Source organism: Acomys minous, assembly GCF_964271855.1.
Source record: "Acomys minous genome assembly, chromosome: 9".
NCBI classification, from domain to species: Eukaryota; Metazoa; Chordata; class Mammalia; order Rodentia; family Muridae; genus Acomys; species Acomys minous.
Window position 1 is genome coordinate 17,454,588 of NC_140490.1, and position 26,672 is coordinate 17,481,259.

Below are 26,672 nucleotides of genomic sequence, written 5' to 3' on the forward strand. Positions count from 1 at the left end.
TGGTCACGGGGAGATGCTTTTAGTTCAGCTTTGCAAGGACAGATACCTTGTGACGGTCAAAGCTGGGTAGCGTGAAGTCTCATTTCCAATGTCATCTCTCATGAGCTGAAGCTGGTCTGTCCTTGCTTCTCCCTGCCTGCAACCTGACTCCTGAACTGCCAAGGTTGGTGGCCACTGAATCCAGTCACCTCTCTAGGAAGCCCAGCTCTCACAAATGGCTGTTTTCAGTTACCACCTGAGTTTTTGGTTTTTTGTTTGCTTGTTTGTTTTTGTTTTTGTTTTTTGAGACAGGGTTTCCCTGTGTAGCCTTAACTATCCTAGATTTGCTTTGTAGACCAAGATGGCCTCCAACTCACAGCGATCCACCTGCCTCTGCCTCCCAAGTGCTGGGATTAAAGGCATGCACCACCACTGTCCAGCTGCCACTGAGTTTGAGTTCTTGGATATTTCCCTTTCTTTCTTGTAAACTCAATGACCTGTGCCTGGAAATGGGCATTTCATATTCTTTTTATCCAGCATATATTTAGTTTTTTCCCCAAGGGGTTGGGGTGTGTGTGTCCAGCTTACTTACTTTCCAATATTGCCGGCTCTATAAGACCTCACTAATTTTTAAAAAAGCACAGAACAAATATTCTCTTTGTCTAAAGGGAGCAGCCACATTCCCTATTGCATACAAGAAACCGAGCCACAGGTGTTAAAAAGCCTGTCAAGATTGCATGGGTTGCCGGGCGTGGTGGCGCACGCCTTTAATCCCAGCACTCGGGAGGCAGAGGCAGGCGGATCGCTGTGAGTTCGAGGCCAGCCTGGTCTACAAAGTGAGTCCAGGATGACCAAGGCTACACAGAGAAACCCTGTCTCGAAAAACCAAAAAAAAAAAAAAAAAAAAAGATTGCATGGGTTAAAAAGCCTGTCAGGATGGCATGGGTTAAAAAGCCTGTCAGGATGGCATGGGTTAAAAAGCCTGTCAGGATGGCATGGGTTAAAAAGCCTGCCAGGATTGCACAGGGAAGGGGAACTTGATTCAGACCTGGCTCTAGACAGCTATAAAGCTTGGACAGTTGTCAGCCTGACATGTGACTTCCTCACTGGGCTCTTTATGTCCTCTCTTGTGTTTAATGTTGTGGTGTGAATGTGAGGTATCTCCCATATGCCTCCCACGCTCACTTCCCCAGCTTGTAGCCCTGCTCTGAAGGCTGGGGAGCCCCGGCGGTAGTGCCTGACTGGTGGAAGCAGCTCACTAGAGGCAAGTCTCTGAAGGCAGTACGCACCCTGGGTGCTGGCTTGCTTTACCGGCTGCTCAGTCTGCACCATGTGAGCAAGCTGCCAAACGCCTCATACTCCTGCCACTGTAGACCAAGCCATGCCTTCCCCACAGCAAACTGAAATCCTCCTGAGACTGTGAGCTTAAAATGAATAAACAAATAAAATCAGCCGGGTCCAGTGGCGCACACCTTTAATGCCAGCACTTAGGGAGGTAGAGGCAGGCGGATCTCTGAGTTTGAGGCCAACCTGGTCTACAAAGAGAGTCTAGGACAGCTAAGGCTACAACAGAGAAACTTTGCCTCAAAAACACCAATACCAACAAACAACAACAAAGCCCAAAATGAGCCTTCTTCTCATGTGAAAGCTTACTAATGTGTCTGGTAGGAATGCCCGCTGGTATTTTAGGAAAGAATGGTAAAGTACAGAGAGACCAAGTGGATCCAGAGCCAACTCCTTCCCTAAGTATCCTCCAGGCCTGGAGCCTGCGCCCAACACTTTAGGCTGGGACCAGCTTCCCACAGAGATAACTTAGGCTTGCAGTGTAAGGCTGGGCCCAAAATTTCCCATGGAGACACTTCTTCTTTCACCCCAGGCTCCATGGCTCCCACTTAACTGCTGGTTGCTTTTATTAGGCAACTTTGGAGTATGATAGTTCAATTCAAAGGACCCCCATCACAGACCGAATCAGATCTGGGGCAAGCTAACGATCACAGCCACCTTCCTAATGGCCGAAGGGTCCACATGTGCCTTAGCTCTCGACTTAGCTTCATTACTTGCTTTCTACCCTGACTCTTGGACCCTTCCTCAACACTGGAGGATCTGAGGTGGACATTTCTGGGCTGCTGGTTCTAGACACAGTTTCCTCATGTGTCAGAGGCAAGGGCTGGATAGGCAGTCCCTTCATTCCTTCTAGCTGAGATGCTCCAGTCTTTCATGCTGGTCCAGGTCTAAGGTGAGGATGGTGTGGGCAGAACCCTGACAAGTCATTACGGTGGGGGCCATGACCTGTCAAGGGCCATGGGGCCATGGGGCCATGGGAAGGAGCTACTTTGAAGGGAATTGAAGGGCACCCTAGGGAACAGCACCCACTTATAAGTCAGGATAATATCCATCCCGGGAAGCATCACTACCCACCTGTTGTGGCCGGTTGTTACTGCAAGGAGCCAAGGTCATGGGGCAGCCCAGGATGTCCCCTTCTGCTTGGCAGTCTGCACAGAAGCCAAGTCCGGTGTTGTGGAGCTGAAAATGGACATCCACAGAGATGTGAATCTGACCTCCACTGTGGAGATGTCTTGAAGCAGGCTCTAATCTCCTGTCCTTTCTAGACCTTATCCCAGTGTGTGTGTGGTTCAGTCACAGAGAGCTGGGTCAAGGGAAACCCACTTATCTTAAGACACAAGCTCCTGGGAAGGAGTCAGGTCACGCTCTTTATGGTGAAGGGATTTGGCATGGCTCGTAGGGAAGCATGCTGCCTTCCTCAGGCTGTCAGGGAGGCAGGGAAGGGGAGTCCAAAGGCCTCTGGGACTCTACTGAGCCTGGAACTGGTTGCCCAGTATAAAGGATGAGTGTCCTTGTCGTGGAAGGGGACCCTCACCCCCAGGCCATGCCTTGCCTTTCCAGAGAACCTGGGCCTATGCTCAGATGGATACAGCTCAGGGTAGACATTGGCCAGAAACCAGTGGAACGTCCGGCATCCCAGCCTCCTTTGCAGCTTCAGGCGCTCTGTGCAGTCTGGCTTTGCAACCTGCGGGTTGGAGAAGGGCATGGGGAGTAAGGCCAGGAAAGCTTGTTTCGCCCCCCAAATTCACACAGTGGCAGGGAGGGGAATAGGGGCGGATGTGAAGAAGTGGAAGGCTTGCGACAGAGCACATGTCTCAGGATTGCAAACAGGAGGAAGGGTCCTATGCGAGAGAGGTTTAGAAGGTGGAGTCAGTTTTCTTCTCTGGAGAGAGGTGTGGGGCCAGCAAGATTGGAGGCAGCCCGACTCCTTCTCACAGACCCTTAAATCTTTAGCCTACAAAGACCATGGTGTCCAGTCCATAAAGACTTTCCTCTGCTATAGGAAGGAATGATGGCCTCTGTACTGGGTTGCACATGGGTCTCACAGAGGCAAAAGCTGGCCCAGAGGCAACAGAGGTGAAGTCAGACGGGAAATGGGAGGGTGGGGGGCGAGGAGAGGCAAGCTGGTTTTTCTCTCTCCTGCGTCTCAGTTTTCTCCATGGATGAACCATTCTTTTAGGCCACACTGGCCCCTCTTTTTGATGCTCTCCTTTATAACACAACAGTAGGAAGATGAACGCCAGCCCTTGACACTAGTTAAATGTTTTAGGCTGCATCGGTAAGATAGGAGGAAACCCTTAGTATAACTTTCCTGGGAGAGAGAGGCTTTGAGAAGCGGCTGGAGGCTGGAGAGATGGCTCAGAGGTTAAGAGCACTGGATGCTCTTCCAGAGGGTACGGGTTCCACTCCCAGCACCCACATGACAGCCCACAGCTGTCTGTAACTCCAGTCCCAGGGGATCTGATGCCCTCTTCTGACCTCTGCAGGCACCAGTCACACATGTGGTACATGCAAGCAAAACACTGATACACATAAAATAAAATAAATATAACTAATTTTTTTTAAAAAGAAGGAAGGGTTTGGAATAACCAAATGTGGAGAAAGGTGCGTGGGAAAGGAGGGAGAAGGGAATGGGAAAGGGACAGAAAGCAAGACGGCAGGAGGGCGCTATCCATGTCAGAGTTCCACCTTGGTGGTCTCTGGTTTTTAGTCAGACTCAGAGGGGCCCAGCGGGCTGTAAATACTTTATGTGCTGTGATGGGCTGACTACATCCAACATTGCTGTGTTCTAATGAGCCTGTCTAGTGGAAGGCTGGCCCGGGTACATCAGAAGCCTGGATATACTTAATTCTTTTTTATGGGTTCTTTATAAATGAAATCCGTACTGACATTTAAAAAAAAAAAAAGGTCCTCTGAAAGCAAAGAAAAATAGTAACTTGGCATCCATTATGAGAAAGGTGGAAGGGAAAGGGGGGAGGAGAAAGGAGAGAGGGGGGCGGTTCCAGCCTAAAGAAAGTTCAGAGGTTAAGAGCCACAGCAGCTCTTTGGTGCTCTATAGGACTCTGGAGAAGAGGGCCCTACTCCCCACTGTCAACTGGTTAAAGTCTAAAACTTTGAGCTCAACCCTCAGAGGCTTCAGGCTCTTCCTCCAGCGCCTCCTCTGGTGGCTGAGTGGTCCCCTGCTGCCATTGTTGAAGCATACTTCTGGGGTGTCTAGACTTAGGATTAAACTAGGATCCTGAGACTTGCCCTTTGATCTCCAGTTCCCCTCTACAAACCCAAGCCAGAAGCTGCAGTGGTGGGGTCCCTCCTGTGTGCAAAAGACAATGCTTGGACTCACTCAGGGGGACCCAGAGGGAATTCTAGCTACCTAAACATTGGGACTGATTGAATATTTTGTGTCATCTCCCATTAAAGAGACAACTGATAGAAGTCCAAGGAGCTCTGAGACTTGTTTTGGGGGCTGATCTTCTGTAGGGAAGTGGGTGGATCTGGATAAAAAGGAACAAAATCCTGAGGGCCTCAAGAAAAGGGGGTGTTGGGGCTCCTGCCTGGCTCACTCTCATCTGACTTTCCCTGCATGCAGTGGGCATGGGTGTGTCTTTCTGAGGACCCTGCTTTTGCCTATGCTATCCAGCAGTGAGCTGGTGAGGGACTAGTGGGAGCAGTTGCCTGACCATACTGGTCCTTTGGGACCCTACATGGAGTGTAGCAAGTGAAATGTCAGCCTGTGGCTCACAGCAGATAGCGTGTGTGTGTGTGTGTGTGTGTGTGTGTGTGTGTGTGTGTGTGTACGTGCATGTGTGTGTGTGTGTCTCCACAGGAAGTGACCAACAGTGAACCGAGAGACATTTAATTAGGCGTTAAAAATTCTCAGCTTTTCTGTGGCTTTTTGATTCTTCATATTTATTTTTGTACTCAGATCCACTCTTTGTCTTGGGTAGTCCTTAACCCTTGGTCACCACTCAGGATGAAAGGACCCTCAGAGACACAGCTCGTCCTTTATCTGGGCCTACCTCCCCTTGGGCCCTGCCTGTGGTGGAAGGTTTTGTCTGGTTCATAGCTTCCTATAGCAGTCTGAGAATTCCAGGCTAAAGTCAGCTTTGATGCTCCAGGGAGGTGCTGGCAGGGACAAAGGACAGCCCCACCAGGAGAAGGGTCACTCCAGAGGGCCAACTCTTGGAAACTCAAGCCACATATAAGAGAGTCCCCCTTGGCTGACTTGAAGCAGGTAACCTTATGTTGGCCAAAGACCTCTACCAGCCTTTCCTTACCTTGCTCAGGGCAAAAGCCTCTGGGATGTGTCTGTAGAAGGTTTCTTTGAAGGGCCCTAGCCAAGTCTCAGCAATGCGGACCTTGTTCCTCAAGATGACCTCAGGGTCAGTCCTGGAGCTGGCATCTTGGCTTTGGTAGATGTGTCCCACCCGAGAGCAGGGGAGGATCTCAACAGAGCCACCACAGAGCCAGGCCTGTCACAGAAGGAGAAGGTGAGTGACTCTCTGTCTGTGCATAGCTGGCAGAGCACCAGGAAGTCCTAAGTCAGAGCGAGCAGTTCAAATCCTCAGAGTGCAGGTCCCAGATCCGAGAGTGTGGGCAGCAGGGCAGCAAGGCGGGACGGGTAGAGGGCAGTTGCAATGGCTGGCACCCATGCTCCTGCCTGAACATGCCACCTGGGAACACGTGCAGAGTCAGTGTACAAAGCAATTCAGGGTCAGCACACCCACCTACCAGAGAATGCTTTTCTAGGGAAAATATGTCTGCAGTGGCTAGGAAATTTCTAAAAGCCAGTGCTGTTTTTTGCTGCAAAGACAGCAGATATGAAACCACACCCCCCCCATTACTCTTCTTTATTCCTTCCAGAAGCTTCTCCCAGCTTCCCACTGCTCACTGGACAAGAAGCCTTTATACTATACTTGGTGACAGAAATTACAGTTGAAAATAGTGCTGGGACAGGCCATGGATGAAGAACTAAAACCACACGAGGCAAGGGGTTGTCAAACAGCTGTGCCCCAAGATACCTCAGAGACCCCAAAGGGCACCGCAGACATTTTTCATTTGCTATGTCAGAGAAAGAGCAAACTTGGACATTGTGCAAACCACGAGGATGCTATAATTCTCACGTCCACATTAGATTGGTCTGTCCATGTTAGATGGTGGACATCTTTGCTGGGTTGGGTTTTGGGCAGTTGGTATGACTGGAAGACACGACAGTGGCTGTCCAGCATGGCTCCCAGGACAGAGAGGCTGAGATATGCCCAGAAGGCCCTAAGTCAAGAGACTACCAAGTTGTTTGGACGGGACCAGTCAGTGCCAAGGGTGGTTTCACATTTGGCTGTTGCATGCCATAAAAGATCCCCAAGACCAGTGGTTTTCAACCTCCCTAATGCTGCGACCCTTTAATATGGTTCCTCATGCTGTGGTGACCGCCCCCCCCCTCAACCATAACATTATCCTGCTGCTACTTCGTAAGAGTAAGTTTTGCTGCTATTATGAATGTTAAGGTAAGTATCATATTTTTTCTGATGGTCTTAGGCAACCCCTGTGAAAAGGTCATTTGCCCCCCCCCCAAGGGAATCACAACACAACAGGTTAAGGACCGCTGCCCTAGATGCTAAGGGTGCCATGAACATAGAATGTACCAGAAACTCTTGAGTTCACTGCACGGAGATGTGAATAACTGAGAGCACGTTCACTCCTGATGAGGGTTTTGAAAGTCAAGTTCACAGAGGAGGCTGAGAGCAAAACCAAGGTAGGTTACAAGAGACATGGCCTGGGGGAGGAGGGGCAGGGAGGTTTGACATACCTTGTTGCAGTGACCTTGTAAAAGTTGCATACAACTTTATTCCCAACACCTGCCCCCCGCCCCCACCGTCTGCACCAACCAAGCTGACTACATAAAGGGCTCCAGAGATACCACCCATGCTCACCGTGGGCATAGGACCTACCTTGAAGGACATCTCAAGATCTTCACTACCCTGCAGTGACAGGAGAGGGTCATAAGCTCCGGTGTTTTGGAAGTAATGTCTGTCCACAGCCATCACCTCTCGGGGTACCACAGGGCTCCTGCACAGAGAAGCCAGAAAGGAGATTGCAGTTTGACCCCAAGTATAGAAACAGGGCCTGGGTGGGGCTTCCTGGAGGCAGGTCCAGTGAGGGAGACAGCCAACTCTGGGCTCTGGTGAAGCTCAGCATTTGCAACTGCAAGACTGGAGCAGAACAAAAGTATTTGAGATCTAGACATTTTACAAAGAGATGGCTCAGTGGTTAAGAGTGCTCTCTCCTCTTCCAGAGGACCCAAGTTTGGTCAAGCACCCATGTCAGGCTGTTCACAACTGTCAGTGACTCCAGCTCTGGGCAACCTGATGCCAGAAGGACGTCACACACACAACATGCCCTCACACAGACACATACATAAAAACAAGACCAAGGATTAAGGAGAACTAGGCTTACTGGGGGGCCTTTATATCTTGTCCTCAGGTCTTTTTCTATAGAAAGGACCAGTGATTCACTTGAGTCCCCCTAGAGAGATGTCTGAGAAAAAGACTTTAGTTAAAGTAAGACACCCCAAGGGAGGCACTTGCCAGGCTCAAAGCAAAAGCTATATAGTCAGGCTCTTTTATGGCTTGAGTCTGAAACGGCTGCCATGGATTCATGTTTTGAACACTCTGTCCCCAAATTGTGGTACTGTCCTGAAGGCTTGGAGCCCTCAGGAAGTGGGGCCTTGCTGGGAGAAGAAGATTACTGGAGTGGGCCTTTGAAGGCTACACTCATCCTTGGCTCTGGCCTAGCTTCCTGCCTGACCAACGTGACCAGGCCACCACCACCACCACAGGCACCTGCGGAACTGAGTGCACCATTCCTGCTGTCATGCCTTCCTGCAGGACAGGCTGAGCCCTCTGAAACCGGAGCCAAAGCAGACTGGTCCTCCCTTCATCAAAAGGAGGACAAAAGCAACGGATACAGGCTCCTCCCTCTTCTCCTCCACTCCCCCTCCTACTTTTCTTTTCTCTTGTCATCTATTCTCTCCGCAACATTAAGATGAATCTAAAAGGAATTCTGGAAGTAGGTAGGCCCCTTCTTCCGGGGGAGAAGGGAAATGTACATGGCTTATACATGCAGAGAATAAGAAACTCCAAGCAAGGAAATTGGGGTTGAAGTAGCAGTCCTCAAAATGGTACCACAACAAATGAGGCATGGTGGCGCACGCCTTTAATCCCAGCACTCAGGAGGCAGAGGCAGGTAAGTCTCTGAGTTCAAGGCCAGCCTGGTCTACAGAGTGAGTTCTGGAACAGCCAGAGCTACATAGTGAGACCCTGTCTCAACAAAACAACAACAACAACAACAAGAGGGTTGCATAGAGCAGGTCATAGCTAGAGAGCCTTCGCACAAGGACTCTTTCACTCAAAACAGATGTTAATGCAGCCGAACTCTGGCCGTGCTTCTGGATTTAAGTGGCTCAGACTTCGGGCTGTCTAATGGGCAAGGAAGTGATCATAAGATCACCAGCTTCAAGGTATTAAAAATGCTAATTCATACAAAAAATGCTGCAAATCAGAATTGCAATGATTAGCCACTTAATTATCTGTGGGGTTTTGATGAGGCGTGTTACCTTTCCAAGTCTGATTTCCTCACTTTTAATTGGGATAAAATGACCATTCACAAAACAACGGAAAACCAAACCCCCAAAACAGGTCACAACTGAACCTGTGGGAATTAAACTAAAAGGTTGCATACAGTGCCAGGCACTGCACACACTGTATTTTAGATACTAGACTGTGCTGTTCTGAGCTCATTATTCTGCTCTGGAATGTGTAGAGCTGTTGCTTTTTCTCTGTTGTTTGCTCGTTTGCCTTTGTTTTGTTTTTTTTTGAGACAAGGTCTCACTGTGCAGCACAGGCTGGCCTCGAACTCATGATCTTCCCATGGGATGACAGGTATAAGCACCGCCAGCTCCTGGCTCAGAGCTTTTGGATTTTAGAAAGGGCCACGCACACCTGACACATTGCCTTTCAGCTTTGGTGGTGCTCTGTGAAGTGCACTGATATTTCTTTAGTCGGTGCAGAACTACTCTCAGAGCAGGCTCTGCCAGCATGTCAGTCCTGGGATACTCCTGCTGCCCGGTGCATTATAACGTCCTTTCAGAGGGCTTTGGATTCGTGGTTATCGATAGCGGACTGTGGATTTGTGCCAGGCACCCAGATTAGTATATTAGGGAAGTCCCTGGGTTTAGGAGCTCCCTGCCCTGGATTTATGTCATTGCGATATTGGGAGTTTAATGGGTTTGTGTCCTGGGCACAGTGAAGTAGACAGCCAGCCTGGCAGGGATCGTCCAGAGGTCACGACCCACAGAGCTCAGAGAATAGCTGTTGCTTTACACACTAAATTTGAAGTGGTTTTTTCCCTCATCAGAAAAATTCTTTTAATCTACTCAAAAGAATTGTTGAGAAAACAAACAAAAAAAAAATCAAATCAACAACACAGGAGTGGCAACTGTCAAAGCTGGATCTATCTCAAGATGTATGATGTCACAGCGTTCAGCCAGCTAAGTCTTTCCTTTTCACTGAGCCAGGTCCTGTGACCAAGGAATTTTCTGTGTTACCTGGGGTCAAGACCAGCTCAGGTTCTTCCATGTTCTCGCCCTGGGCACCCATGGAGGCTTCTGGACGAGCTCACAGGACTCCATTGATAGCACAATGGTAGCAGCATTGTGGCTGGCTGGCTGCTTTGGTTTCACGCTATCGGCTTGCGTGGTTTTCACAAGCACCTCATGTGCTAGGCCCTGCCATCAGGAAGCTGGGTCACAGGTAAAATGGCTTGCTGTCCAAGCGTGGAGGGGCTCAGGGAAAGGAAGGCTGTGGCAGGGCCTCACCTGACAGGGCTGATGGGGGATGGCAGGGCCTTCTGCTCCTGCTCCCCCAGGGGCTCCCATCGGAAATCCAGCTTCCAGTCCAGCGCCCCTCGCTGCAGCTCCTTGGACGCAGAGTACTGATGCGTCTTCCAGTCACTCACGTCTATGACAGGAGACACCACTCGGCTCCTGGAAAGAACTGAGGGTCAAACAACGAAGCCACTCACTAGCTGGGGGCAGAACCGAGATCTGTGTCATGTGTGGCCCCATGCAGCAGCCGCAGGCCACTCACACCTGCCGTCCTTGAAGCTGCTTTGTTCTAGGTAAGACTATCCATTTAGAAGAATTAATATGAAAAAGAAAAGATGCAAAAACTTTTACTATTTTTTGTGTTGATTACATACTGATATTATACTTGGCTTACTAAGATACATTATTAGAATTAATTTCATCTGCTTTTGTTTTTGGTTTTTCAAGACAGGGTTTTTCTGTGTAGCCTTGGCTGTCCTGGACTCACTTTGTAGACCAGGCTGGCCTCGAACTCATCACGATCTTCCTGCCTCTGCCTCCTGAGCGCTGGGATTAAAGGCGTGCACCACCACACCTGGCTGTTTTTGCTTTATAACATGACTGTTTTAATTAAACTCATAGTCCAGGTTGTATGGCTCTGTGCCATATCTGGACTCGTGGTGCCTCAGGCAGGGCCCAGGGCAGCTGGTAAGTGGGAAATAACCTGGGATGGTACAGTCTTTTGCTCCTTCCTAGAGACTGCCTTTCTTCTAGAGGCCTTCTTATTTAGCGGTATCAGGCATTAGAGTGGGCAGACAGCATAGAGCAGCTGGAAGCTGGCTATGGTGGACACCCTTGGCCTTCTACATTGATAATTTATCGGTAGGCTGTCGTCACCAGCATCTCAGGACCACCCTAAACCATTTGGTTTTTGTCTAGAGTTGCTTTGTACAGTTACAGGGACTGTACACCCCTCAGCCCCAGAGAACACCTCACATGCTATACATATCATAAAACTGCACATTTACTTTTATAATTTTTTAAAATAAAATAAGACACTAAAATGTCTTACTCTAAGCCTGGAGATGGCTCAGCTATTAAGAGCGCACTTGCTACTCTTTCAGAGGATCCAGGTTCAGTTTCCAACACTCATGTCAGGCAGCTCACAGCGGCCTTAACTTCAACCCCAGAGGATCTGACATTCTGCTCTGTCCTCTGTGGTTACTGCGCACTTGTCTCTGTCTGTCTGTCTGTCTGTCTCACTGTCTGTCTGTCTGTCTGTCTCTCTCTCTCACACACACATACACATACCTGCGCGTGCACGTGCACTTGAGGAATGTAAAGGATGGCGAGGAATAAACAATTCAAACAAAGTTGCCATATGGCTAGGGCCAGGCCTAGTTCATTGTCAGGATCAGAGAACCAGGGCTGATAAAGGATTCCAGACCCTTTGGCTGAGGCATGGCGGAAGCTATGTCTCTTCAGAGCAGCTGGCTGGTTGCCACCCTGTCCCCTCTATACTCCCACTGCACCTGGGTAATGAAAGCTCCTGGAGACTTTTCCTCCTTTGGCGACACTGGGTCCTCATCTGATGACAGAATGTTCAGGCCAGAGAAGCTTTGCTTTCACTGAGCTGTGGTGTGATGTGGTGCTGTGTGGTGTGATGCGTGGTTGTGTGGTGTGGTGTGGTGTGACATGACATAATGTGGTGTGGTGTGGCATGGCATGGTGTGGGCCATGCCAGGCATCTCAGAAGAGCTGGTGGGACTGAGTCCTACACAAACTAGGAAAGGGGAGCCTAGACTTGCCGAGCGCCACTGGGCAGCGTGTCCAGGGAAGGGAACTCAGATGGCGGAAAGGGGGTTTTCTTTCAGGTTCCAGATAAGCCGGAGAAGTGGGCCCAAGGAAAGAGGGTGGGGCGAAAGCCATGAAGAGGCTGTGGGAGGATAACAAGATGGTGGAATCTCAGAGAGCAGTGGGTACGTGAGGAGAAGGCCCCAAAGATAGCAAAGCCCCGAGATCAGAGGCTCTGGGGGAGGCGTAGGATAGACGAAGACAGATAGGAAGGGATGGGAACAGATGCTACATGTTACAGTGGAGGATTGTGGGGGCCCTGCTGTTCCCCCCTCTCTCTCCCAGCCCACAGTAAGGACTATGGCGCTCTGGGATGGCACTATGTGAGAAACTGACATGAAGGAGGACATACGTGTTTAACATGTCTCAGCACTAAGGCAGGAGAGGATCCTCTCTGACTGACTTCAGTGGGTCGTAAGAAGAAACCACACTCAGCCTGACCAAACACCTGTCCTCCACACCTTTTGTACACAGCATCACCTCTATGAGCCCCAGCTGTCCTCTTCAAGAAACAGAAGCAGGAGCACCTGCCTGAACCACTCATTGGGGAGGGGAGGGGCGTCTCGGAAGAATGGGGCACGAGACAACAACACTACTTAGTCCCCAAATATCTACAAGTGTGTTCTTCAACATGAAACCACAAGGCAGGGCAAAGTGATCTCCAAGGTGCCCCCGAGTCACCCATCTGTTACACCACGGTAGGGATCAGACAAGGAATGGTCCAGAAAACTTAGGATCGACAAGGGTTCCAGGATTTTAGGCGAGCTGGCACAGGGAACCGAATCAAAGATGGCCTCTTTGGAGGCCTGGTGAACTTTTCTTGTGCTCAGTGTGGTGCTAAATTTAGCACACTTCTCCTTTCCTTATTGGGATGTGGACCAAGAGCAGGTAGAGGTGTTCATCATGCAATTGGGCCAAAGAGATCTGTCTTGGTTCAGGATTTTTTTTTTTCCTTCTGTGTGATCATCCCCAACTTCAAACAAGGCCAAACACAGAGTGCAAGAGTAGGAGCCATGAGGTCTGTTTCTCACAGCTCCATCTGGCTGGGAGCCAGGAGGTGCTACTGTGTCTCAGGCCTGATTGAGTGGCAGGGGTGGGGAGTGACGGAGGCCCCTCCCCACACTCCTAGGTGAGCTCCTTACCAAGGTTAGGTTCCCTGAAAAGGATATTTATATTGGGGGAAGTGACTGCTAGGCCTGGCTTAGGGAGTGCTGGAGATGAGAAGGAGTGGGGAAGGCAGCATGACAGCGGTCAAAGCAATGCTTTGGGTTGCAGTTAGGCCCCCTCAACTCCCACATTTTTCTTTCTTAATGGCCTGGCTTAGAACATTACCCTGTCTATAATGCAGAGGAGCCAGGAAGTTGTCAAGAAAACTAGTGATGGGGTAATCTAGTGTCTTCTCCCTGGGCATGGGTGACCTGTGGTCTAGGCTGGTTTAGAAATTTGTTCCGCCATGGTGTGTTACAATCTCAATAGAAACTGTGTCAGAATCAGAGGTAATGACAGGCACGGTGTGTGCAGCTCTTGCTGGGCAGCCTGACGGGACTGGCTGCAGTTGAACGTGGACAGAAGCTCTTCTCAAGGCTAGAAACCCTCTGGCCTCCCTTCCAACAGGAACTCCCCACATTGCTTACAAGGCTCAAGCATCAGTAAGCCCCAAGGAATAGACAGTGGATAGTGGAGACCAACGTGCTTCTCAAGTGGTGGGTGGGCACTCTGGTCTCAGAGTGACTGCACCTGTGCACTGCCTTGTCCAGCTTCACCCCTTGCTGTGCACACCCCAGGGGGGAATGAATTACCTGTCATCGGCTATTCTGCTGAGGAGGGGCTCCAGCCATCCAGGGTGGCACTCACACTGGGCATCCATGAAGACCAGCACATCCCCTGTGGCTCTGGTGGCCCCCAGCATCCGGGCCCCGATGGTACCAAGCCTCTTGTTGCTCCTGAGCAGCTTCACGGCCTCCAGCTTGGCCACATATTCACTGAGAGCAGACTTCAGTTGTTCTAGAATTGACAGGGCCCTGTCAATGGGGCGGGGAGGGGGGAGGGGGGTCACAGATGCCAGAGCAAACAAGACTGTGATGAGCGTTACAAAGATCACTCCCTTAGAGCCCACCGTGAGCACTGGATTCCGAGCCTCCGTGCGATATTGAACGGTGGTCATTTCTAAGGTTTGGGATGGCTTACGGTTCCATCTATTAACTGGAGGGATGGAGTGGAAAACCAGACAAGGAGAAGCTTTGCAAATGATCTCCAGATGAGAGTATACACCTCAAGAAAACCTCCTCTTACATTCCAGCTTCAGACTCTCTCATTGACAGAACCCGGCCTAAGACGGTGGACAATGGGGTTGAGAACAGAGGGGTCATGACACTCTGCACCTGGGGGACCACTGAGGTATTTGTTGTCTCAGAGGGCATCCTCCCAGTGGCAGTGTGAGTCTGAAGAAAAGAGGGAGAAAAGAACCCAGGCCTGCTTCTAGCTGTGTGCTTTGGGAAGATGCGAAGGCTGTGGTGAAGCTGCCAGGCAAGGATGCAGATGCCCTCGGGTAGCAAGGGCTGAAGCTGAGGACTTGCGAGGTAGCCTGTCTCAGTTAGGTTTCTGTTGTGGTAGAACATAGTGACCAAAAGCGGCTTGGGAAGGGAAGGGTTTGTTTCATCTTAGAACGCTCAGGTCATAATCCACTGCTGGGGGAAATAAGGGCACGAGTTCACGAGTTCACGGCAGGAACGGAAGCAGCCCAGGAGCTGACAGGAAGGGACCCCGGGGCTGCTCTCTGGAGGACTCTGCCTCAGCCGGGACCCTAAGAGTCTTTACGCACTTTTTTGCCCAGCCCACTGCCTCCCCATCAACCTCAGCAAATGCTGCCCAAATGTGCCCTGCGAACCCCACACAATTTCAGTGCCTCCAGCTGCTCTGACCCTCTGCCGTGGCCAGGCTGGCAAATTCAATATGGAAGAACCCCAAAAATCACACCAGACGTTCAGCCCCTCCGTGCCACCCTCCCTTATTAGAGAGGTGCTGCGGAGACCTCAGCAAGGGCTCGGCCTTCCGCCCAGGCCCGCATGCTTTCCCTTGAAACCAAAGGGGGCTGCTAAATGTCATTGACTTGAGCAGGAGTGGAGAGCTTTGATCCCCAAGGGGCTCATGCAAATGTAGGCGCTCAGCCATCGCTGCACCTGAGTGCTCATCATAGCTACAGATACCTGGGCACCACCAAGGCCTAGAGACCCTGGGGTGATCCGCTGAAGGCACTGGCCGTGGAACCTGGGCTCTACACGGGGTGGGCTCTACTCCTAAACCATAGCCCAGCCCTTTGTTTGCATCTTTGTTTTCTTTTTGAGATTATAAATTACAACATTTCTCTTTTTCCTTTTCTCCCCCTAAACACTCCCATATACCCCTTCCCACTCTCCTTCAAGTTCATGGCCTTTCCCCCCCCCCCACTATTTATTCTCGCATATCTATCTGTCTGTCTGCTTGCCTGCCTGCCTGTCTGTCTACCCATTTCAAAATATAACCTGTTGAGTACGTACAATGTTATTTGTCTGTATGTTTTCTGGGCTGGCTCTCAAGTATTGAACAACCAATTGGTAAATTCTCCCCTGGGGAGGACCACCTCTCCTGCTCCCAGCTTTTCTGTTACCCACAGCTTTTTTTGTGGAGCGTTGGGGCTTCTTGGGCTTTCCCCCCCCCCCCACCCTGTTTGGCAAGTTCATTATTTATTTTCTTTGAGACTCAATATGTAGCCCAGGCTGGCCCTGAACTCACAGACATCTGATTGCCACTGCCTCCAGAGTACTGGGATTAAAGTTATGTGCCACCACGTCTAGCTCATATTTTAAAAAATTTTCATACAAGTTCTCCTTACATCGTCCAACCTGGCCTTGAACTCCATCTGTAGTACAGGCTGACCTTCTCAAACTTGTGAATCCCCTGCCTCAGCTTCCTCAGTAGCTGGGATTATAGCCTCCCACTTATACCCCACAGCCACAGTCTGGGTTTTAACAAGTCTGTCTCGGGAGCTCAGGAAATCAAAGGCTGAGACCCACTCGCTTGGAGGTCGCCAGGCCCTTCTCTGCTTCTTCTTTTTATGCTGCTCTTGACCTGAGCGCCCTGCCAGGTGAAGCATCCGAGCACATCCTAGTCTGGGCTCTGGGCCCAGCTCTGCCCTGCATAGCCTGACTCAGCTCTGGTCCTTTCTCATCTTTGGTCTTCAGTTTTCCCCTCTGGACAGGAGGCAGGTTTGCCCAGCACCGAGGGGGCATTGAGCACCCGTGTAATTTAGATACTACATCTTGGGGCAAAGCTAATAGGGTGTGTGGGGGGGGGTCAAAGCCTGAGGAAAGAGCCCTGGCAGAATCAGACTGAGGTGACCCTTGCCAGTGGCCTCCTGAGTCTAACTGCTCTTTGGAGTTCCCTATACCAGGACTCTTCCTTGCTTAAAATATTCCTTTCCTGCCCTTCCTTGTTGCCTGGGGTCCTTCAGCCATAAGTTGCTCACATTGGAATATGCAATCCTTCTTCACTTGCATCCGGGGAACCTTGACTGTGGCCTTCAACTTCCTCTTTTACAAGGAGACCCCCTTCCCTCTGCCCTTCCCTCCCCCCTTCTGGCCCATGGCCAGCCCCTCCCAGTGACCCAGAAGCCAACTTCAGTTGTTACCTTGCTGGCTGAGGTCATCTACCAGGATGATTTCCTGCAGCAAGGCCCTAGGTGCTGTGTCCAGGATGCTGTGCACGGTTCTCAGGAGCGTGGGCCAGGCCTCGTTGTGGAAACAGAGGACGACGCTGGCTGTGGGCAGGTCACTTGTGAAGTGCTGCTGCAGGCACCTGCAGGGGAAGGGTGTCATGGAGCCTTCAGGAGGAGACTGCAGAGAAGCCAGATGCCCCTCACTCTTGGAGCCTGGTTGAGCCTCTGCAGCCCATGGCTTCCTCCCAGTTCAGTGGCCACACAAAAATCCCAGCACACAGCACAGCAGCGCTTTCTGGTTCTCAACCTTCAGATCACAAGAACCCTGCTGAAGCCAGCCCGTCCTTTGTACTTGAGGGGAGCTGGTCCCGTTCTTTGAGATGGTGGCCCTCAGCTGTACAGTGGGAACGGATGACAGTGTCCCCATCTCAGATAACGGAACTGAAATGCAGCAAGCGGGCCAGGCTCCTCTAGGCAATGTCAGTGGTATCCAGCTTCAGAATTGCTGGGTGATTTCTGCTTCAGCCATTCCTGCCTGGATTCCCTAACTCACTGTGTTGCCTACACCCTAGGGACTATGTGAGGCCCTCTGCCTGACTTGCTGTCATGGAGGGAACTGTGATTAACAGCCTGACTCACAGAGCAGCAGGGCACGCCTAAAGTGAAACTTCTTTTGGGGTCCCTCCTCGGAGGGAAATCAGAGCCACCAGTCTGGGCCTGGACCCATCTGAGGGACACAGTCCCCACCCCACCCCACCCCCAACGCTGTTGAGTGTCCCTCTGCCTGGTCTGTTCCTCACCAGGGTGGGCACTTTTAGTGAGCAGTAGTGACACTTAAGACAAAGACTGGTGGAGGGACAGCTGGCTCTAGGTAAGTGCTTAAGGCATCATAAACTAGCATGGGATGGGGTGGGGGTGGGGCAGGAGTGGCCATAAGATGGCTCAGCAGGTCAAAGCTAGTCACTAAGGATCCACGTTTGATCAGGGCCTGAGCTCCATCCCCAAGGTCTACATGAGGGAAGGAGAGGCCTGACTCCCCCCCACTGTTTTCTGACTTTGACGTGTGTGTCTTGTGGCACGCCCCTGCACCCCACAGTAAATAAAAAAGTGTAACTAAAAAAAAAAAAAAATTAAACAGTGGGATATTTTGTTAGTTAATGAATTTCTTTCCACAAAGGATTTTACGTATTTAATTACAAGAAATACATACAGCTGGGTTGGAGATGTAGTTCGGTTTAGAGTTCTCACCTGATGTGTGTGAGGCCTTGAATTCCAACACCCCAGGACTGAAAACGGAGTACAGTGAAATGGCATGAAGGAGGGGGGGGGAGAATCCAGGGAAACAGAAGAATGTATGCGCGTAAGCCATATGGTTTCCTAGAGTGAATGTGAAATTTGATTTTGAGATTCCTGACAACTGAGGTTAAAAAAAAAAAAAGGCGTATGCCTGATGGGAGGACATCTGTCTGAGAAGTCATATGTGCTTTAGTTTGTAACTTTTTATTTTGCGATAATTTAAGACACCCCCCCCCCCACAAGAAGTTGCAAGCATTGTACAGACGGCTGTGCTTCTGTCTGGGTCATGACCCCTTACACAGCTCCACAATGATCAGAGCACTGTGGGCTCTGACCTTGCTCAAGACGTGACCCCACAGACGTTATTTGGATTTTTACCAGCATTTACACATCACACTAATTTCTAAAAGAAACTCCTAAGGGCTTCAGAAAGTCCATAAATGGATGGTAATGTCCTTGAAATCATCTCCACGATAAACAAAATAATGTTAAGACAACATATCTAGAGGTACCAGTCTTCCCTGTGAGGTTTTGGGAGATACAGGAGTCATTTGTGTAGCTGGTGAGTGGCAGGGCTCCAGGACTTGGCAGGAGAGGCAGTGGCTCGCTAGGGATGGGACTGAGAATTATACATCTCTCCATCACCTGCGTTCTTATTCCTAGTTGGTACCACGTGGGAAGCCAGTGCTGTGTGGGGACTGTGGACCAGGCTGAGTCAGCCAGCATGCCTTTCCAGCCAAGACAGACTTCATCCCATGAGCAGGAGAATATGTAAATGTGTGTGTCTCTCTGTGTGAGTATGTGTATCTATGTATGTGAGTATGAGTGTGTGTGTGTGTGTGTGTGTGTGTGTGTGTGTGTGTGTGTGTGTGTGCATATGGGGAGGCCTGCAGAGGCCAGAAGAGGGCATTAGATCCTCTGGAGCTGGGTTTATAGGCAGCTGTGAACTACATGGCATGGGTGCTGGGAACCAGACTCGGCCTGTCTGAAGGGGCAGTGTGGGCTCTAACAGCTGAGCTCTCTCTCCAGTCCCCTTTATCCCCACCCCTAGGACTGGGGATTGATTCTTGGACCTTGCATGGGTTAGGCAAGTGCCCTTCCACTGAGCTATGCCCCAAGCAGCAGATTTTCACAGGAGTGTACATGCTGCAGGAACATTTGAAGTCGAGATCAACACTGGTCTGCAGTGTTGATGCTGCAGGTCTGTGGACCCCGCTTGGGTGGGACCAGGTAACTAACACTGGTATAAATTCTCTCTCTTTGAAATAAGCAGACACCATGCAGGCCTTGCTCAGACCCCTAAAGCCAGCTGGGATCATGGAAGCATAGAGCAAGCCCTGCTCGTGCTGGTATCCTTATGTACTTTGGACCTATGGCTTATACTCAGCTGTTTCTGCCACAGCCCTGTGTGGCACAGGAGGTATCAGAGGAGACATTGTCCCCGTGACTACACCACATGGGTCTCATGGGCTAGAAGCATGGTGTTTGTTACTTGCCTTCATGACATGGCCAGCTAGGGCCAGGTACAAAAATTTACTAACAACGTTGAGTTTTGCCTTTTTGGTTTTTTTTGTTTTTGTTTTTGAATGGGGAAGCTGATTCCCTGCCTTGTCCTATTTTTCTCCTCCCTCTGTTTTTCAGGGTGCTCTCTAGCTGATGCCATGTTGGGCACAGCTCCATTGTCTCTTACAAGAGGGACAGAGTCATCAGGCAGCTCAGGGAACTGAATGGATCCCTGTAAATCAAAGTGCTTCCCTTCCCTGCTCTGATCCTGGCTAGGAAGAAGAGAGCCCCTCCCCCACACCCCACTGGCTTTCAAGGCTGGGGACCAATAGTGCAACTAAACCCTGGTTCTCACCTGCCTGGCTGCCTGCTAGAGCCACCTCACTCACTTGGATGAAATATGAGGTGGGGCACAGAGCCCAAATGCCTGTGTTTTAATACACACGGTGGGTGAGCCGGCCCTGCATGTACACAGGACTTGCTGGTGTAGCCCCAGGCTATTGCAAGTATCGCTGCAGACCAGGCTTAGTGTCTCAGGCTGCAGCCCAGGCCTCCTGAGTGCTGCTTTGCCTGTTTGTCCATGGCTGCATGCTCACAGGCACGCTGAAGTCTGAGGATCCCTGTTCTGGTGTAGAAAACTGATTTTGCCCGGGGTTTCCATAGCATTTCAGAGTGCCTGTAGTACCCAGGAGCACATGGAGGATGCCTGAACCTCTACTTCAACAAGCCTTCTGGGTGCTGGGATGATGCCGTAAGTAGTAAATACTAAGCACATGGGCACTTTGTAGGTTGCATCCGGCCTTCCAGCATCCCAGGATGAGACACGGAGCACCTTCACCTCCTCCCTCCTACTGAGGACGCCATGGTAGGCATCCACCCACATGCTTTCAGGGGCATGGGAGGTGGCTGGCTTCAAAGCCAGCAAACTTTAAATGCTTGACACCTAGGTAACATCCCCAGGTCTTGTCTGGAAACTGGCACACTCAGAGTCTGTCATGATGGTTATGAGCTTGATGTTGGCGTCATACGGGCTGTTGGGTCACATGGCACAAACCCGTTCACCTTTCTACACCTTGACCTTTCTCATTCATCAAATGAAGTCTGCAGAACAGATCTGTGGAGCAGATTAAGGAAGTAAGAACCACTTACTTGGGTCTCTGGTGCATATTACACGCTCACTAGAGTTTTGCCTTTCTATCTGAAGACATTTGTTCTGAGACAGGATCTCACTGTGTAGCCCAGGATGTCCCCAAACTCACAATCCTTCTTCCCCAGCCTCCGTCACCAAGTGCTGGAGTCCCAGGCATGTACCATCATGTCTGGCTCCAGAGTCTGTCTTTTGGCTTTTTTCACTCTTGCATTTTTCTCTTTTAGTCCTTAATTATCAGTAGCTTCCTTGAATGTCCCCTGTGCAAAACTGACCTCCAGCCGGGATCCTAGGGGAGATCTGGGATCTAGTGAAGGGACTGACAAGAGCCAGGGTGGTGTGGGGTCTGGTGAAGGTCAGAAGAACATGTCTGGGTTAGGAGTTGAGGAGCTTGCAGGAAGCTGGGCGACTAGAGGTGTGTGGCACAGAGGGCACCAGGGGGAGATCTCTCAGCCCTGGTAGGAAAGCTCAGGTCTCCACACAGCAGACAGATGGTCAATGTGTGGCCTCTCTTGTCTTTCCGCCTAGTAGAAGAGGAGAGAGGAGAGCACTGCCGCCTTGGTAGAGGACAGGGGCTGTGCCTGGCTTTGCAGGGCCTCTTGGGCATCCAAGAGCCTTCAGGAAGGCTGGGGAGGCTGGGCCTGGGAGTCTGATGGCAAGCTAAGGCTGCACCGACTGCACTCACTTGTAGGGGCCAGCAGAGGGCGCTGTCCACCTCCACATGGGCCTGGTAACTGCAAGAACCCTGGGATGGAAAGCCCAATTCTACTGCCAGAGACTTTTCAGCATTGAAATAGGGCAGGTCCCAGACAACTGAGACGCACTGGTTACTATGGAGGGAAGGAACAGTCAACGAAGTGGTCTGCCTAACATATATGCAAGTGTACAAGTTTGTTTACATCAAACACAACTGGTATATATCTGTGTCCCTTTGTACCACCCACTCACCTTGCACACATGCACATCACACCACAAGTATAACAAATGAAACACACTTGCACACAAGCACATGACCACTGCAAGAAACATTTACAACAACACATGTATTACACACATATAAGATATATAACATACACATGCCCCATACAACACGGAAAATAAACACGTGTGCACATCACATCAAACACACGCTATACACATTATATTCATGCATGCCCTACATAGTACATCTAAACCTGTGTGCAGCACTCATACTACAAAATGCACCCACCTGTATTGCACACACAACATACCCATGTATGTGTCTTACATACAGTGCACATGTAACACATACAATAATTACAACACTATATATATATATATATATATATATATATATATATATATATATATACTTTTACTATATGGGCAAAGCACATAATACATATGAAACAGTCACAGCACATTACACATACACACAAACACATACAAGACAAACACACACAGTTCCATATAATATATGTCCCAACGCACAGTAGATACACAAAATATATGTATGTAGCATATACATCCACCACATGCATACACACATGACACCATGCCAAGCACACCTGTGCCCATCATTACCACACACACAACCTGCCTATACCAAACCTCAAACTACTATTCACATGCACTACATACGACACACGTCTGTTTAATATACACAGCGTAATGTGCACTCCACACACAGTGCATGCACAGTGCATGCTTGTGCACATATGCAATTCACCCTCAAGCGTGCATATGTAGAGCGTTCTGGAAACAGAATCACACACACATCCCCCAAACCAGCGTCAATGCTTCTTGTTTACAGAATGGAGATGCTCACTCTTGCTCTCAGCCAATGAGAAAATGCTTGGGAAGAACTGAGAAGTTGTTCCTTCAACCAGCAGCCATTTCTGTACAGGGTGGTTGTGCTGGATGCTGGGACGTGCAGTGCGCAACCGGTCCTGACCTTCAGCCGGGGAAGCAGGCACCGCATGGACGAGCACACTGATGGCCATTTAGCGCCTGCTCTACGAGGTGCTGTGAGTTCAGAGGGAGGCTGAAACTGGAGTGGGGTAGGAGTTCCTGGGCAGAACTTTTAAAGCCAAGGTATGGAGTCAGCGTAGCAAAGCTGGGACTATGGGCAGGTGAGTGCTCCAGGACAAACAACCTCAGGAGCTCTGTGCTCCCCAGTGATCGCCTCACCCGTGCATGTGAGTGGCTGAGCAGCCAGGCTGAGAGGGATCAGGGGTCCAAAGAGTCATAGCCCTGCTACCAGCCATGTGTCCTTTGGCTACTAGGGATAGAAGATGTGTTTGCTTTCCAGAAAGCTCAGTGGGTTGTGGAAAGAGCCGTGGCTTCTAAGGCAGGGCGCTAGACTGCTCTAGCTAGCCAGCCACATTGCTTCTGGATTTGGATTTAGACAAGCAATCTTTTGGCTGTCGCTGTGGTTGTCCATGGCGGGAGGGGACCAGGGGCTAGAGAAGGAGCCACCATCTCCCTGGCACAGGTCTGCCTGTCACACACACCTCCCAGCTTGCCTCCTGGGGTGGAGCACCACCCTGCAGCTGAGTTGTATAGTCAGTGCACTATGAACTCCTGGGCATTGGAACTGTTCCTTTTTTATTAGGGACTGAGGACGGTGGCAGAAAGTGGCGCTTAAATGCCTGAATTCAAATTCCTACTTTGACACTTATTAGCTGTGTCACAGTGGACAAGCCACAAGGCCTCTCTGTGCCTTTCAACAGTATAAACCAGGCATGAGGCTAAGACAGCATAAACGCAAGAGGACTTTCTAGAGCGTTATGGGTTGTATGAGGAAAGCCCTTAGATTAAAACCAGGCGCGTGGCAAGAAGTACATAAGCATTTCCTGCAATTTTTGTAGCTGCTTTCCTTGAGCCCAGATAAAGGTAAACACTAATAATAAACAAATGTGAGAAACGCATTGGAGTTAGCCTGAGGGACATAAGGTGCCTTGAAGAACTTCTGCTCCCATCTCCCTATTAAAGCTGTGTGACATAGCAGAATTAGCAGCAGGACTAGAACCCAGGACCGGGAAGAGAATGAACAGGTGAGCTCTTCTCTCCCGTGGGACTGTTAAGTGGCAGACCCATGGACTAAGCAGGTCTGAGATGCGATTTGAGAATGGCTCCAGGGACCACATCTCAAGGAGCACTGTCCCAAGGATAGGAGAGGCAGACTACAGAGAGTCAGATCTGGGACTTTGCTGTCACTGAATCACACACTTAGATCACAGAAGGGAACGCAGGGCTACTTACAGTGGGTGCCGCACCTCAGGCAGGACTCTCCTCAGGGGCAGGCGGGCACTGAGCACCCTGTTGAGGCCATCTGCATCCAAGCCGAGTGGGGTCAGCCCCTCTTCTGATTCCTCCCCATCTTCCTCAGTCCTCCAATCCCTCTCAGAGGCTCCCTCATCCCGCCTCCTGCTCAAGGGTTTGATGAACTGGTAGCTGCTGTGTCTCCTGCCCTGGCTCTGGTTCCTCCTAGCTCTGGGTGAGGCCACAGCCACCAGCAATTGATCTTCCTGTAGGGAGATGAAGGGTGGCAGACCGTCCAAGAAACTGTACTCCTCACCCTCATCCTCCAGGACCCACTCCCGAGAGTCCCCAAAGTCCATGTGGTACCCAGTGTCAGGACTATGTTTGCTGGGCTGGGCTGTGACAGCCTGGTGGGGGGTGGGTGGGGGAGGGGGCAGCAGGGTCACCATCATTAGGATACATCCCAGCATCAGGAAAAGCAGGAGGAACTGAAGCCTGCACCGTCCGTTCCTGGGTCGCTTCCTCAGGATCATGTCGCAGCAGCCACTCGCCCGAAGAAGCAACAGGTCCCGACCGAGTTTGCTTCCTCCTTAAACGTTCCAGCTACCTTCAAGCTTGTAATCGAACCTGGGCTGTTCATCCCAGCTGAAAGGCCTTTTGCCAATCACCTGCTCCTTCTATGCCACCTGGCATTTGCTAACAGTGTTCAGAAAGACCCACTGTCCCTTGGGATCGGAAAGCCACAGGAGCCTGGGGCCCCCGTGGGGCCTCCCTTGAGTGGGTTTTGTTAGTTGTCTTCTGGAAAGGTTCTCTCCGGTTCTGCTCTTTTGCTTCCTTCCCTCTCACCCCGCTCTTGTCCGTTCTGTTCTGGTGCTTAGTCCCATCTTTCTTCCCCTTCTGCATGAATGGTCGGGTTCTACAGGATGTCTGGGGCGAGCTGCTGCTGGGGCGTGGGGGGTTCAGTCAAGCCGAGATGACAGACATCGTCCTTTGGATGCCTTGAGTCAGGTCAGATCAACAGATGTAAAGCCGGCAGGCACTGCCCAGTTTCCTTTCAAACAGCCCCAGCTCTGTGCGAACCCTTTGCCAGACACGACAGGAGCCAAGCATGCATCTCACTCTTGGTCCTAACGCCCTCACTGTTCCAGGCTTTGCACAACCACACAGTGTCACCCCAGGAGCCAGTTCAAAACAACAGCCTCCCAGGAGTTTAGACTTGAACCTCATTCCTAGGGAGGCATCTCCTCCCCACGCAGAGGATCAGGAAGGAGAATTCCCTCCTGGGTCAGACAAGCTGCCAAGGTGACGCAGATGCCAGGAGCCAGCTGTCTGTCAGCACCTTCAATCTCCCAAGGCAGTCTGCCCTGCTCTGGCTCTGCTCCTTGCTGGGACCCAGTAACCTTTCCTTTCTAAAAGTGAGGGGCTGGGGGAGCCCTTGTAAGTCTGGCCCCCTGTCTCCCACAGAAGCACCCGCAGGTAAATGGAGGAGAGGCGTGCTTCAAATTCTTCCAAAGTCTTCAGACTCCATTCAGCGCCGTGTGCCCCAGACTGTCCCCTGGATTAGGAGTGCCACAGAGAATAAAGTCAAGCTGGGACCTCATGGTGCTTACATGACAGTGAAGGAGATGGAGAGGTGGTCCTTGAGCATATGCAGAGGGTCGGAACACATCCTGGGTCAAGGGGTGAAGCAGAGACAGGAGCTGGGGGACACGGGCTGGCAGCTAACAGGCAATCTTGAGGGACACTGCACTTTCCCTAGAAGAGCCAGCATCTGTGTAAGGAGGAGACCAGGAGAAAGGAATAACACAGGCGAGGTTCTGAAAGGAAGAGGCCCAGTGGGTGGGGCAGCAAAGAGCCAGGGTGGCCAGAACCGAGCAGGCTCAGAGCACCATGATGGAGAAGCATGGCAGGAGGCACGGCCTGGTTGGTGCTGAAGCAGTGGGAGAGGCAGAGCCCACCGGGAGGCAGAGCATGATGGGAGGTGGGATAAGGAGAAGTAAGGCATGCTGGGAGATGGAGCAGGATGGGAAGTGTGGTACAATGGGAAATGGAGCATAACTGGAGGCGAAACAATGGGAGAGGGCACACGACAGGAGGTGAAGCATGATGGGAGATGCCACGTGACCAGAGGTGAAGCATGATGGGAGATGCCACATGACCGGAGGTGATGCGTGATGGGAGACGGCACACGACAGGAAGTGAAGCATGATGGGAGACGGCGCAAGACTGGAGGTGAAGCATGATGGGAGGCGGCACGCGACAGGAGATGAAGCATGATGGGAGACGGCACGCGACAGGAGGTGATGCATGATGGGAGACGGCGCAAGACTGGAGGTGAAGCATGATGGGAGATGATGCAAGACTGGAGGTGATGCGTGATGAGAGATGCCACGCGACCGGAGGTGAAGCATGATGGGAGATGATGCAAGACTGGAGGTGATGCGTGATGAGAGATGCCACGCGACCGGAGGTGGTGCGTGATGGGAGACGGCACGCGACCGGAGGTGAAGCGTGATGGGAGATGGCACGCGACCGGAGGTGATGCATGAAGGGAGACGGCACGCGACAGGAGGTGAAGCGTGATGGAACAGGTGAAGCGTGATGGGAGATGGCACGCGACAGGAGGTGAAGCATGATGGGAGACGGCACGTGACAGGAGGTGATGCGTGATGGGAGACGGCACGCGACAGGAGGCGAAGCATGATGGGAGGTGGAGTGCAGTCAGAGCTGAGGCAACAACAACGAGAACAAGAGCAACACAAAATGGGAGACGG

The 26,672-nt window shown here is 51.0% G+C and overlaps 1 protein-coding gene across 2 annotated transcripts in view; it reads right to left on the reverse strand.

The window, feature by feature from the left end:
• The window catches only part of GALNT15 (polypeptide N-acetylgalactosaminyltransferase 15), a 31,035-nt gene extending 5,893 nt beyond the window's left edge, over positions 1-25,142 (reverse strand). Inside the window, exons 1-8 of one of the 2 annotated variants that reach the window (XM_084795409.1) lie at positions 23,899-25,142; positions 16,701-16,867; positions 13,834-14,038; positions 10,193-10,360; positions 7,269-7,386; positions 5,598-5,792; positions 2,876-3,007; positions 2,398-2,502 (exon numbers count right to left, since the gene is read on the reverse strand). In XM_084795409.1, the coding sequence (XP_084651535.1) occupies positions 2,398-2,502; positions 2,876-3,007; positions 5,598-5,792; positions 7,269-7,386; positions 10,193-10,360; positions 13,834-14,038; positions 16,701-16,867; positions 23,899-24,431 (1,623 nt within the window). In that variant the 5' untranslated portion in view covers positions 24,432-25,142. Of the gene's footprint in view, positions 1-2,397; positions 2,503-2,875; positions 3,008-5,597; positions 5,793-7,268; positions 7,387-10,192; positions 10,361-13,833; positions 14,056-16,700; positions 16,868-23,898 lie in introns of those variants that run through there. The other variant, XM_084795410.1, reaches the window with a different exon arrangement.
• Positions 25,143-26,672: the final 1,530 nt, after the last annotated feature.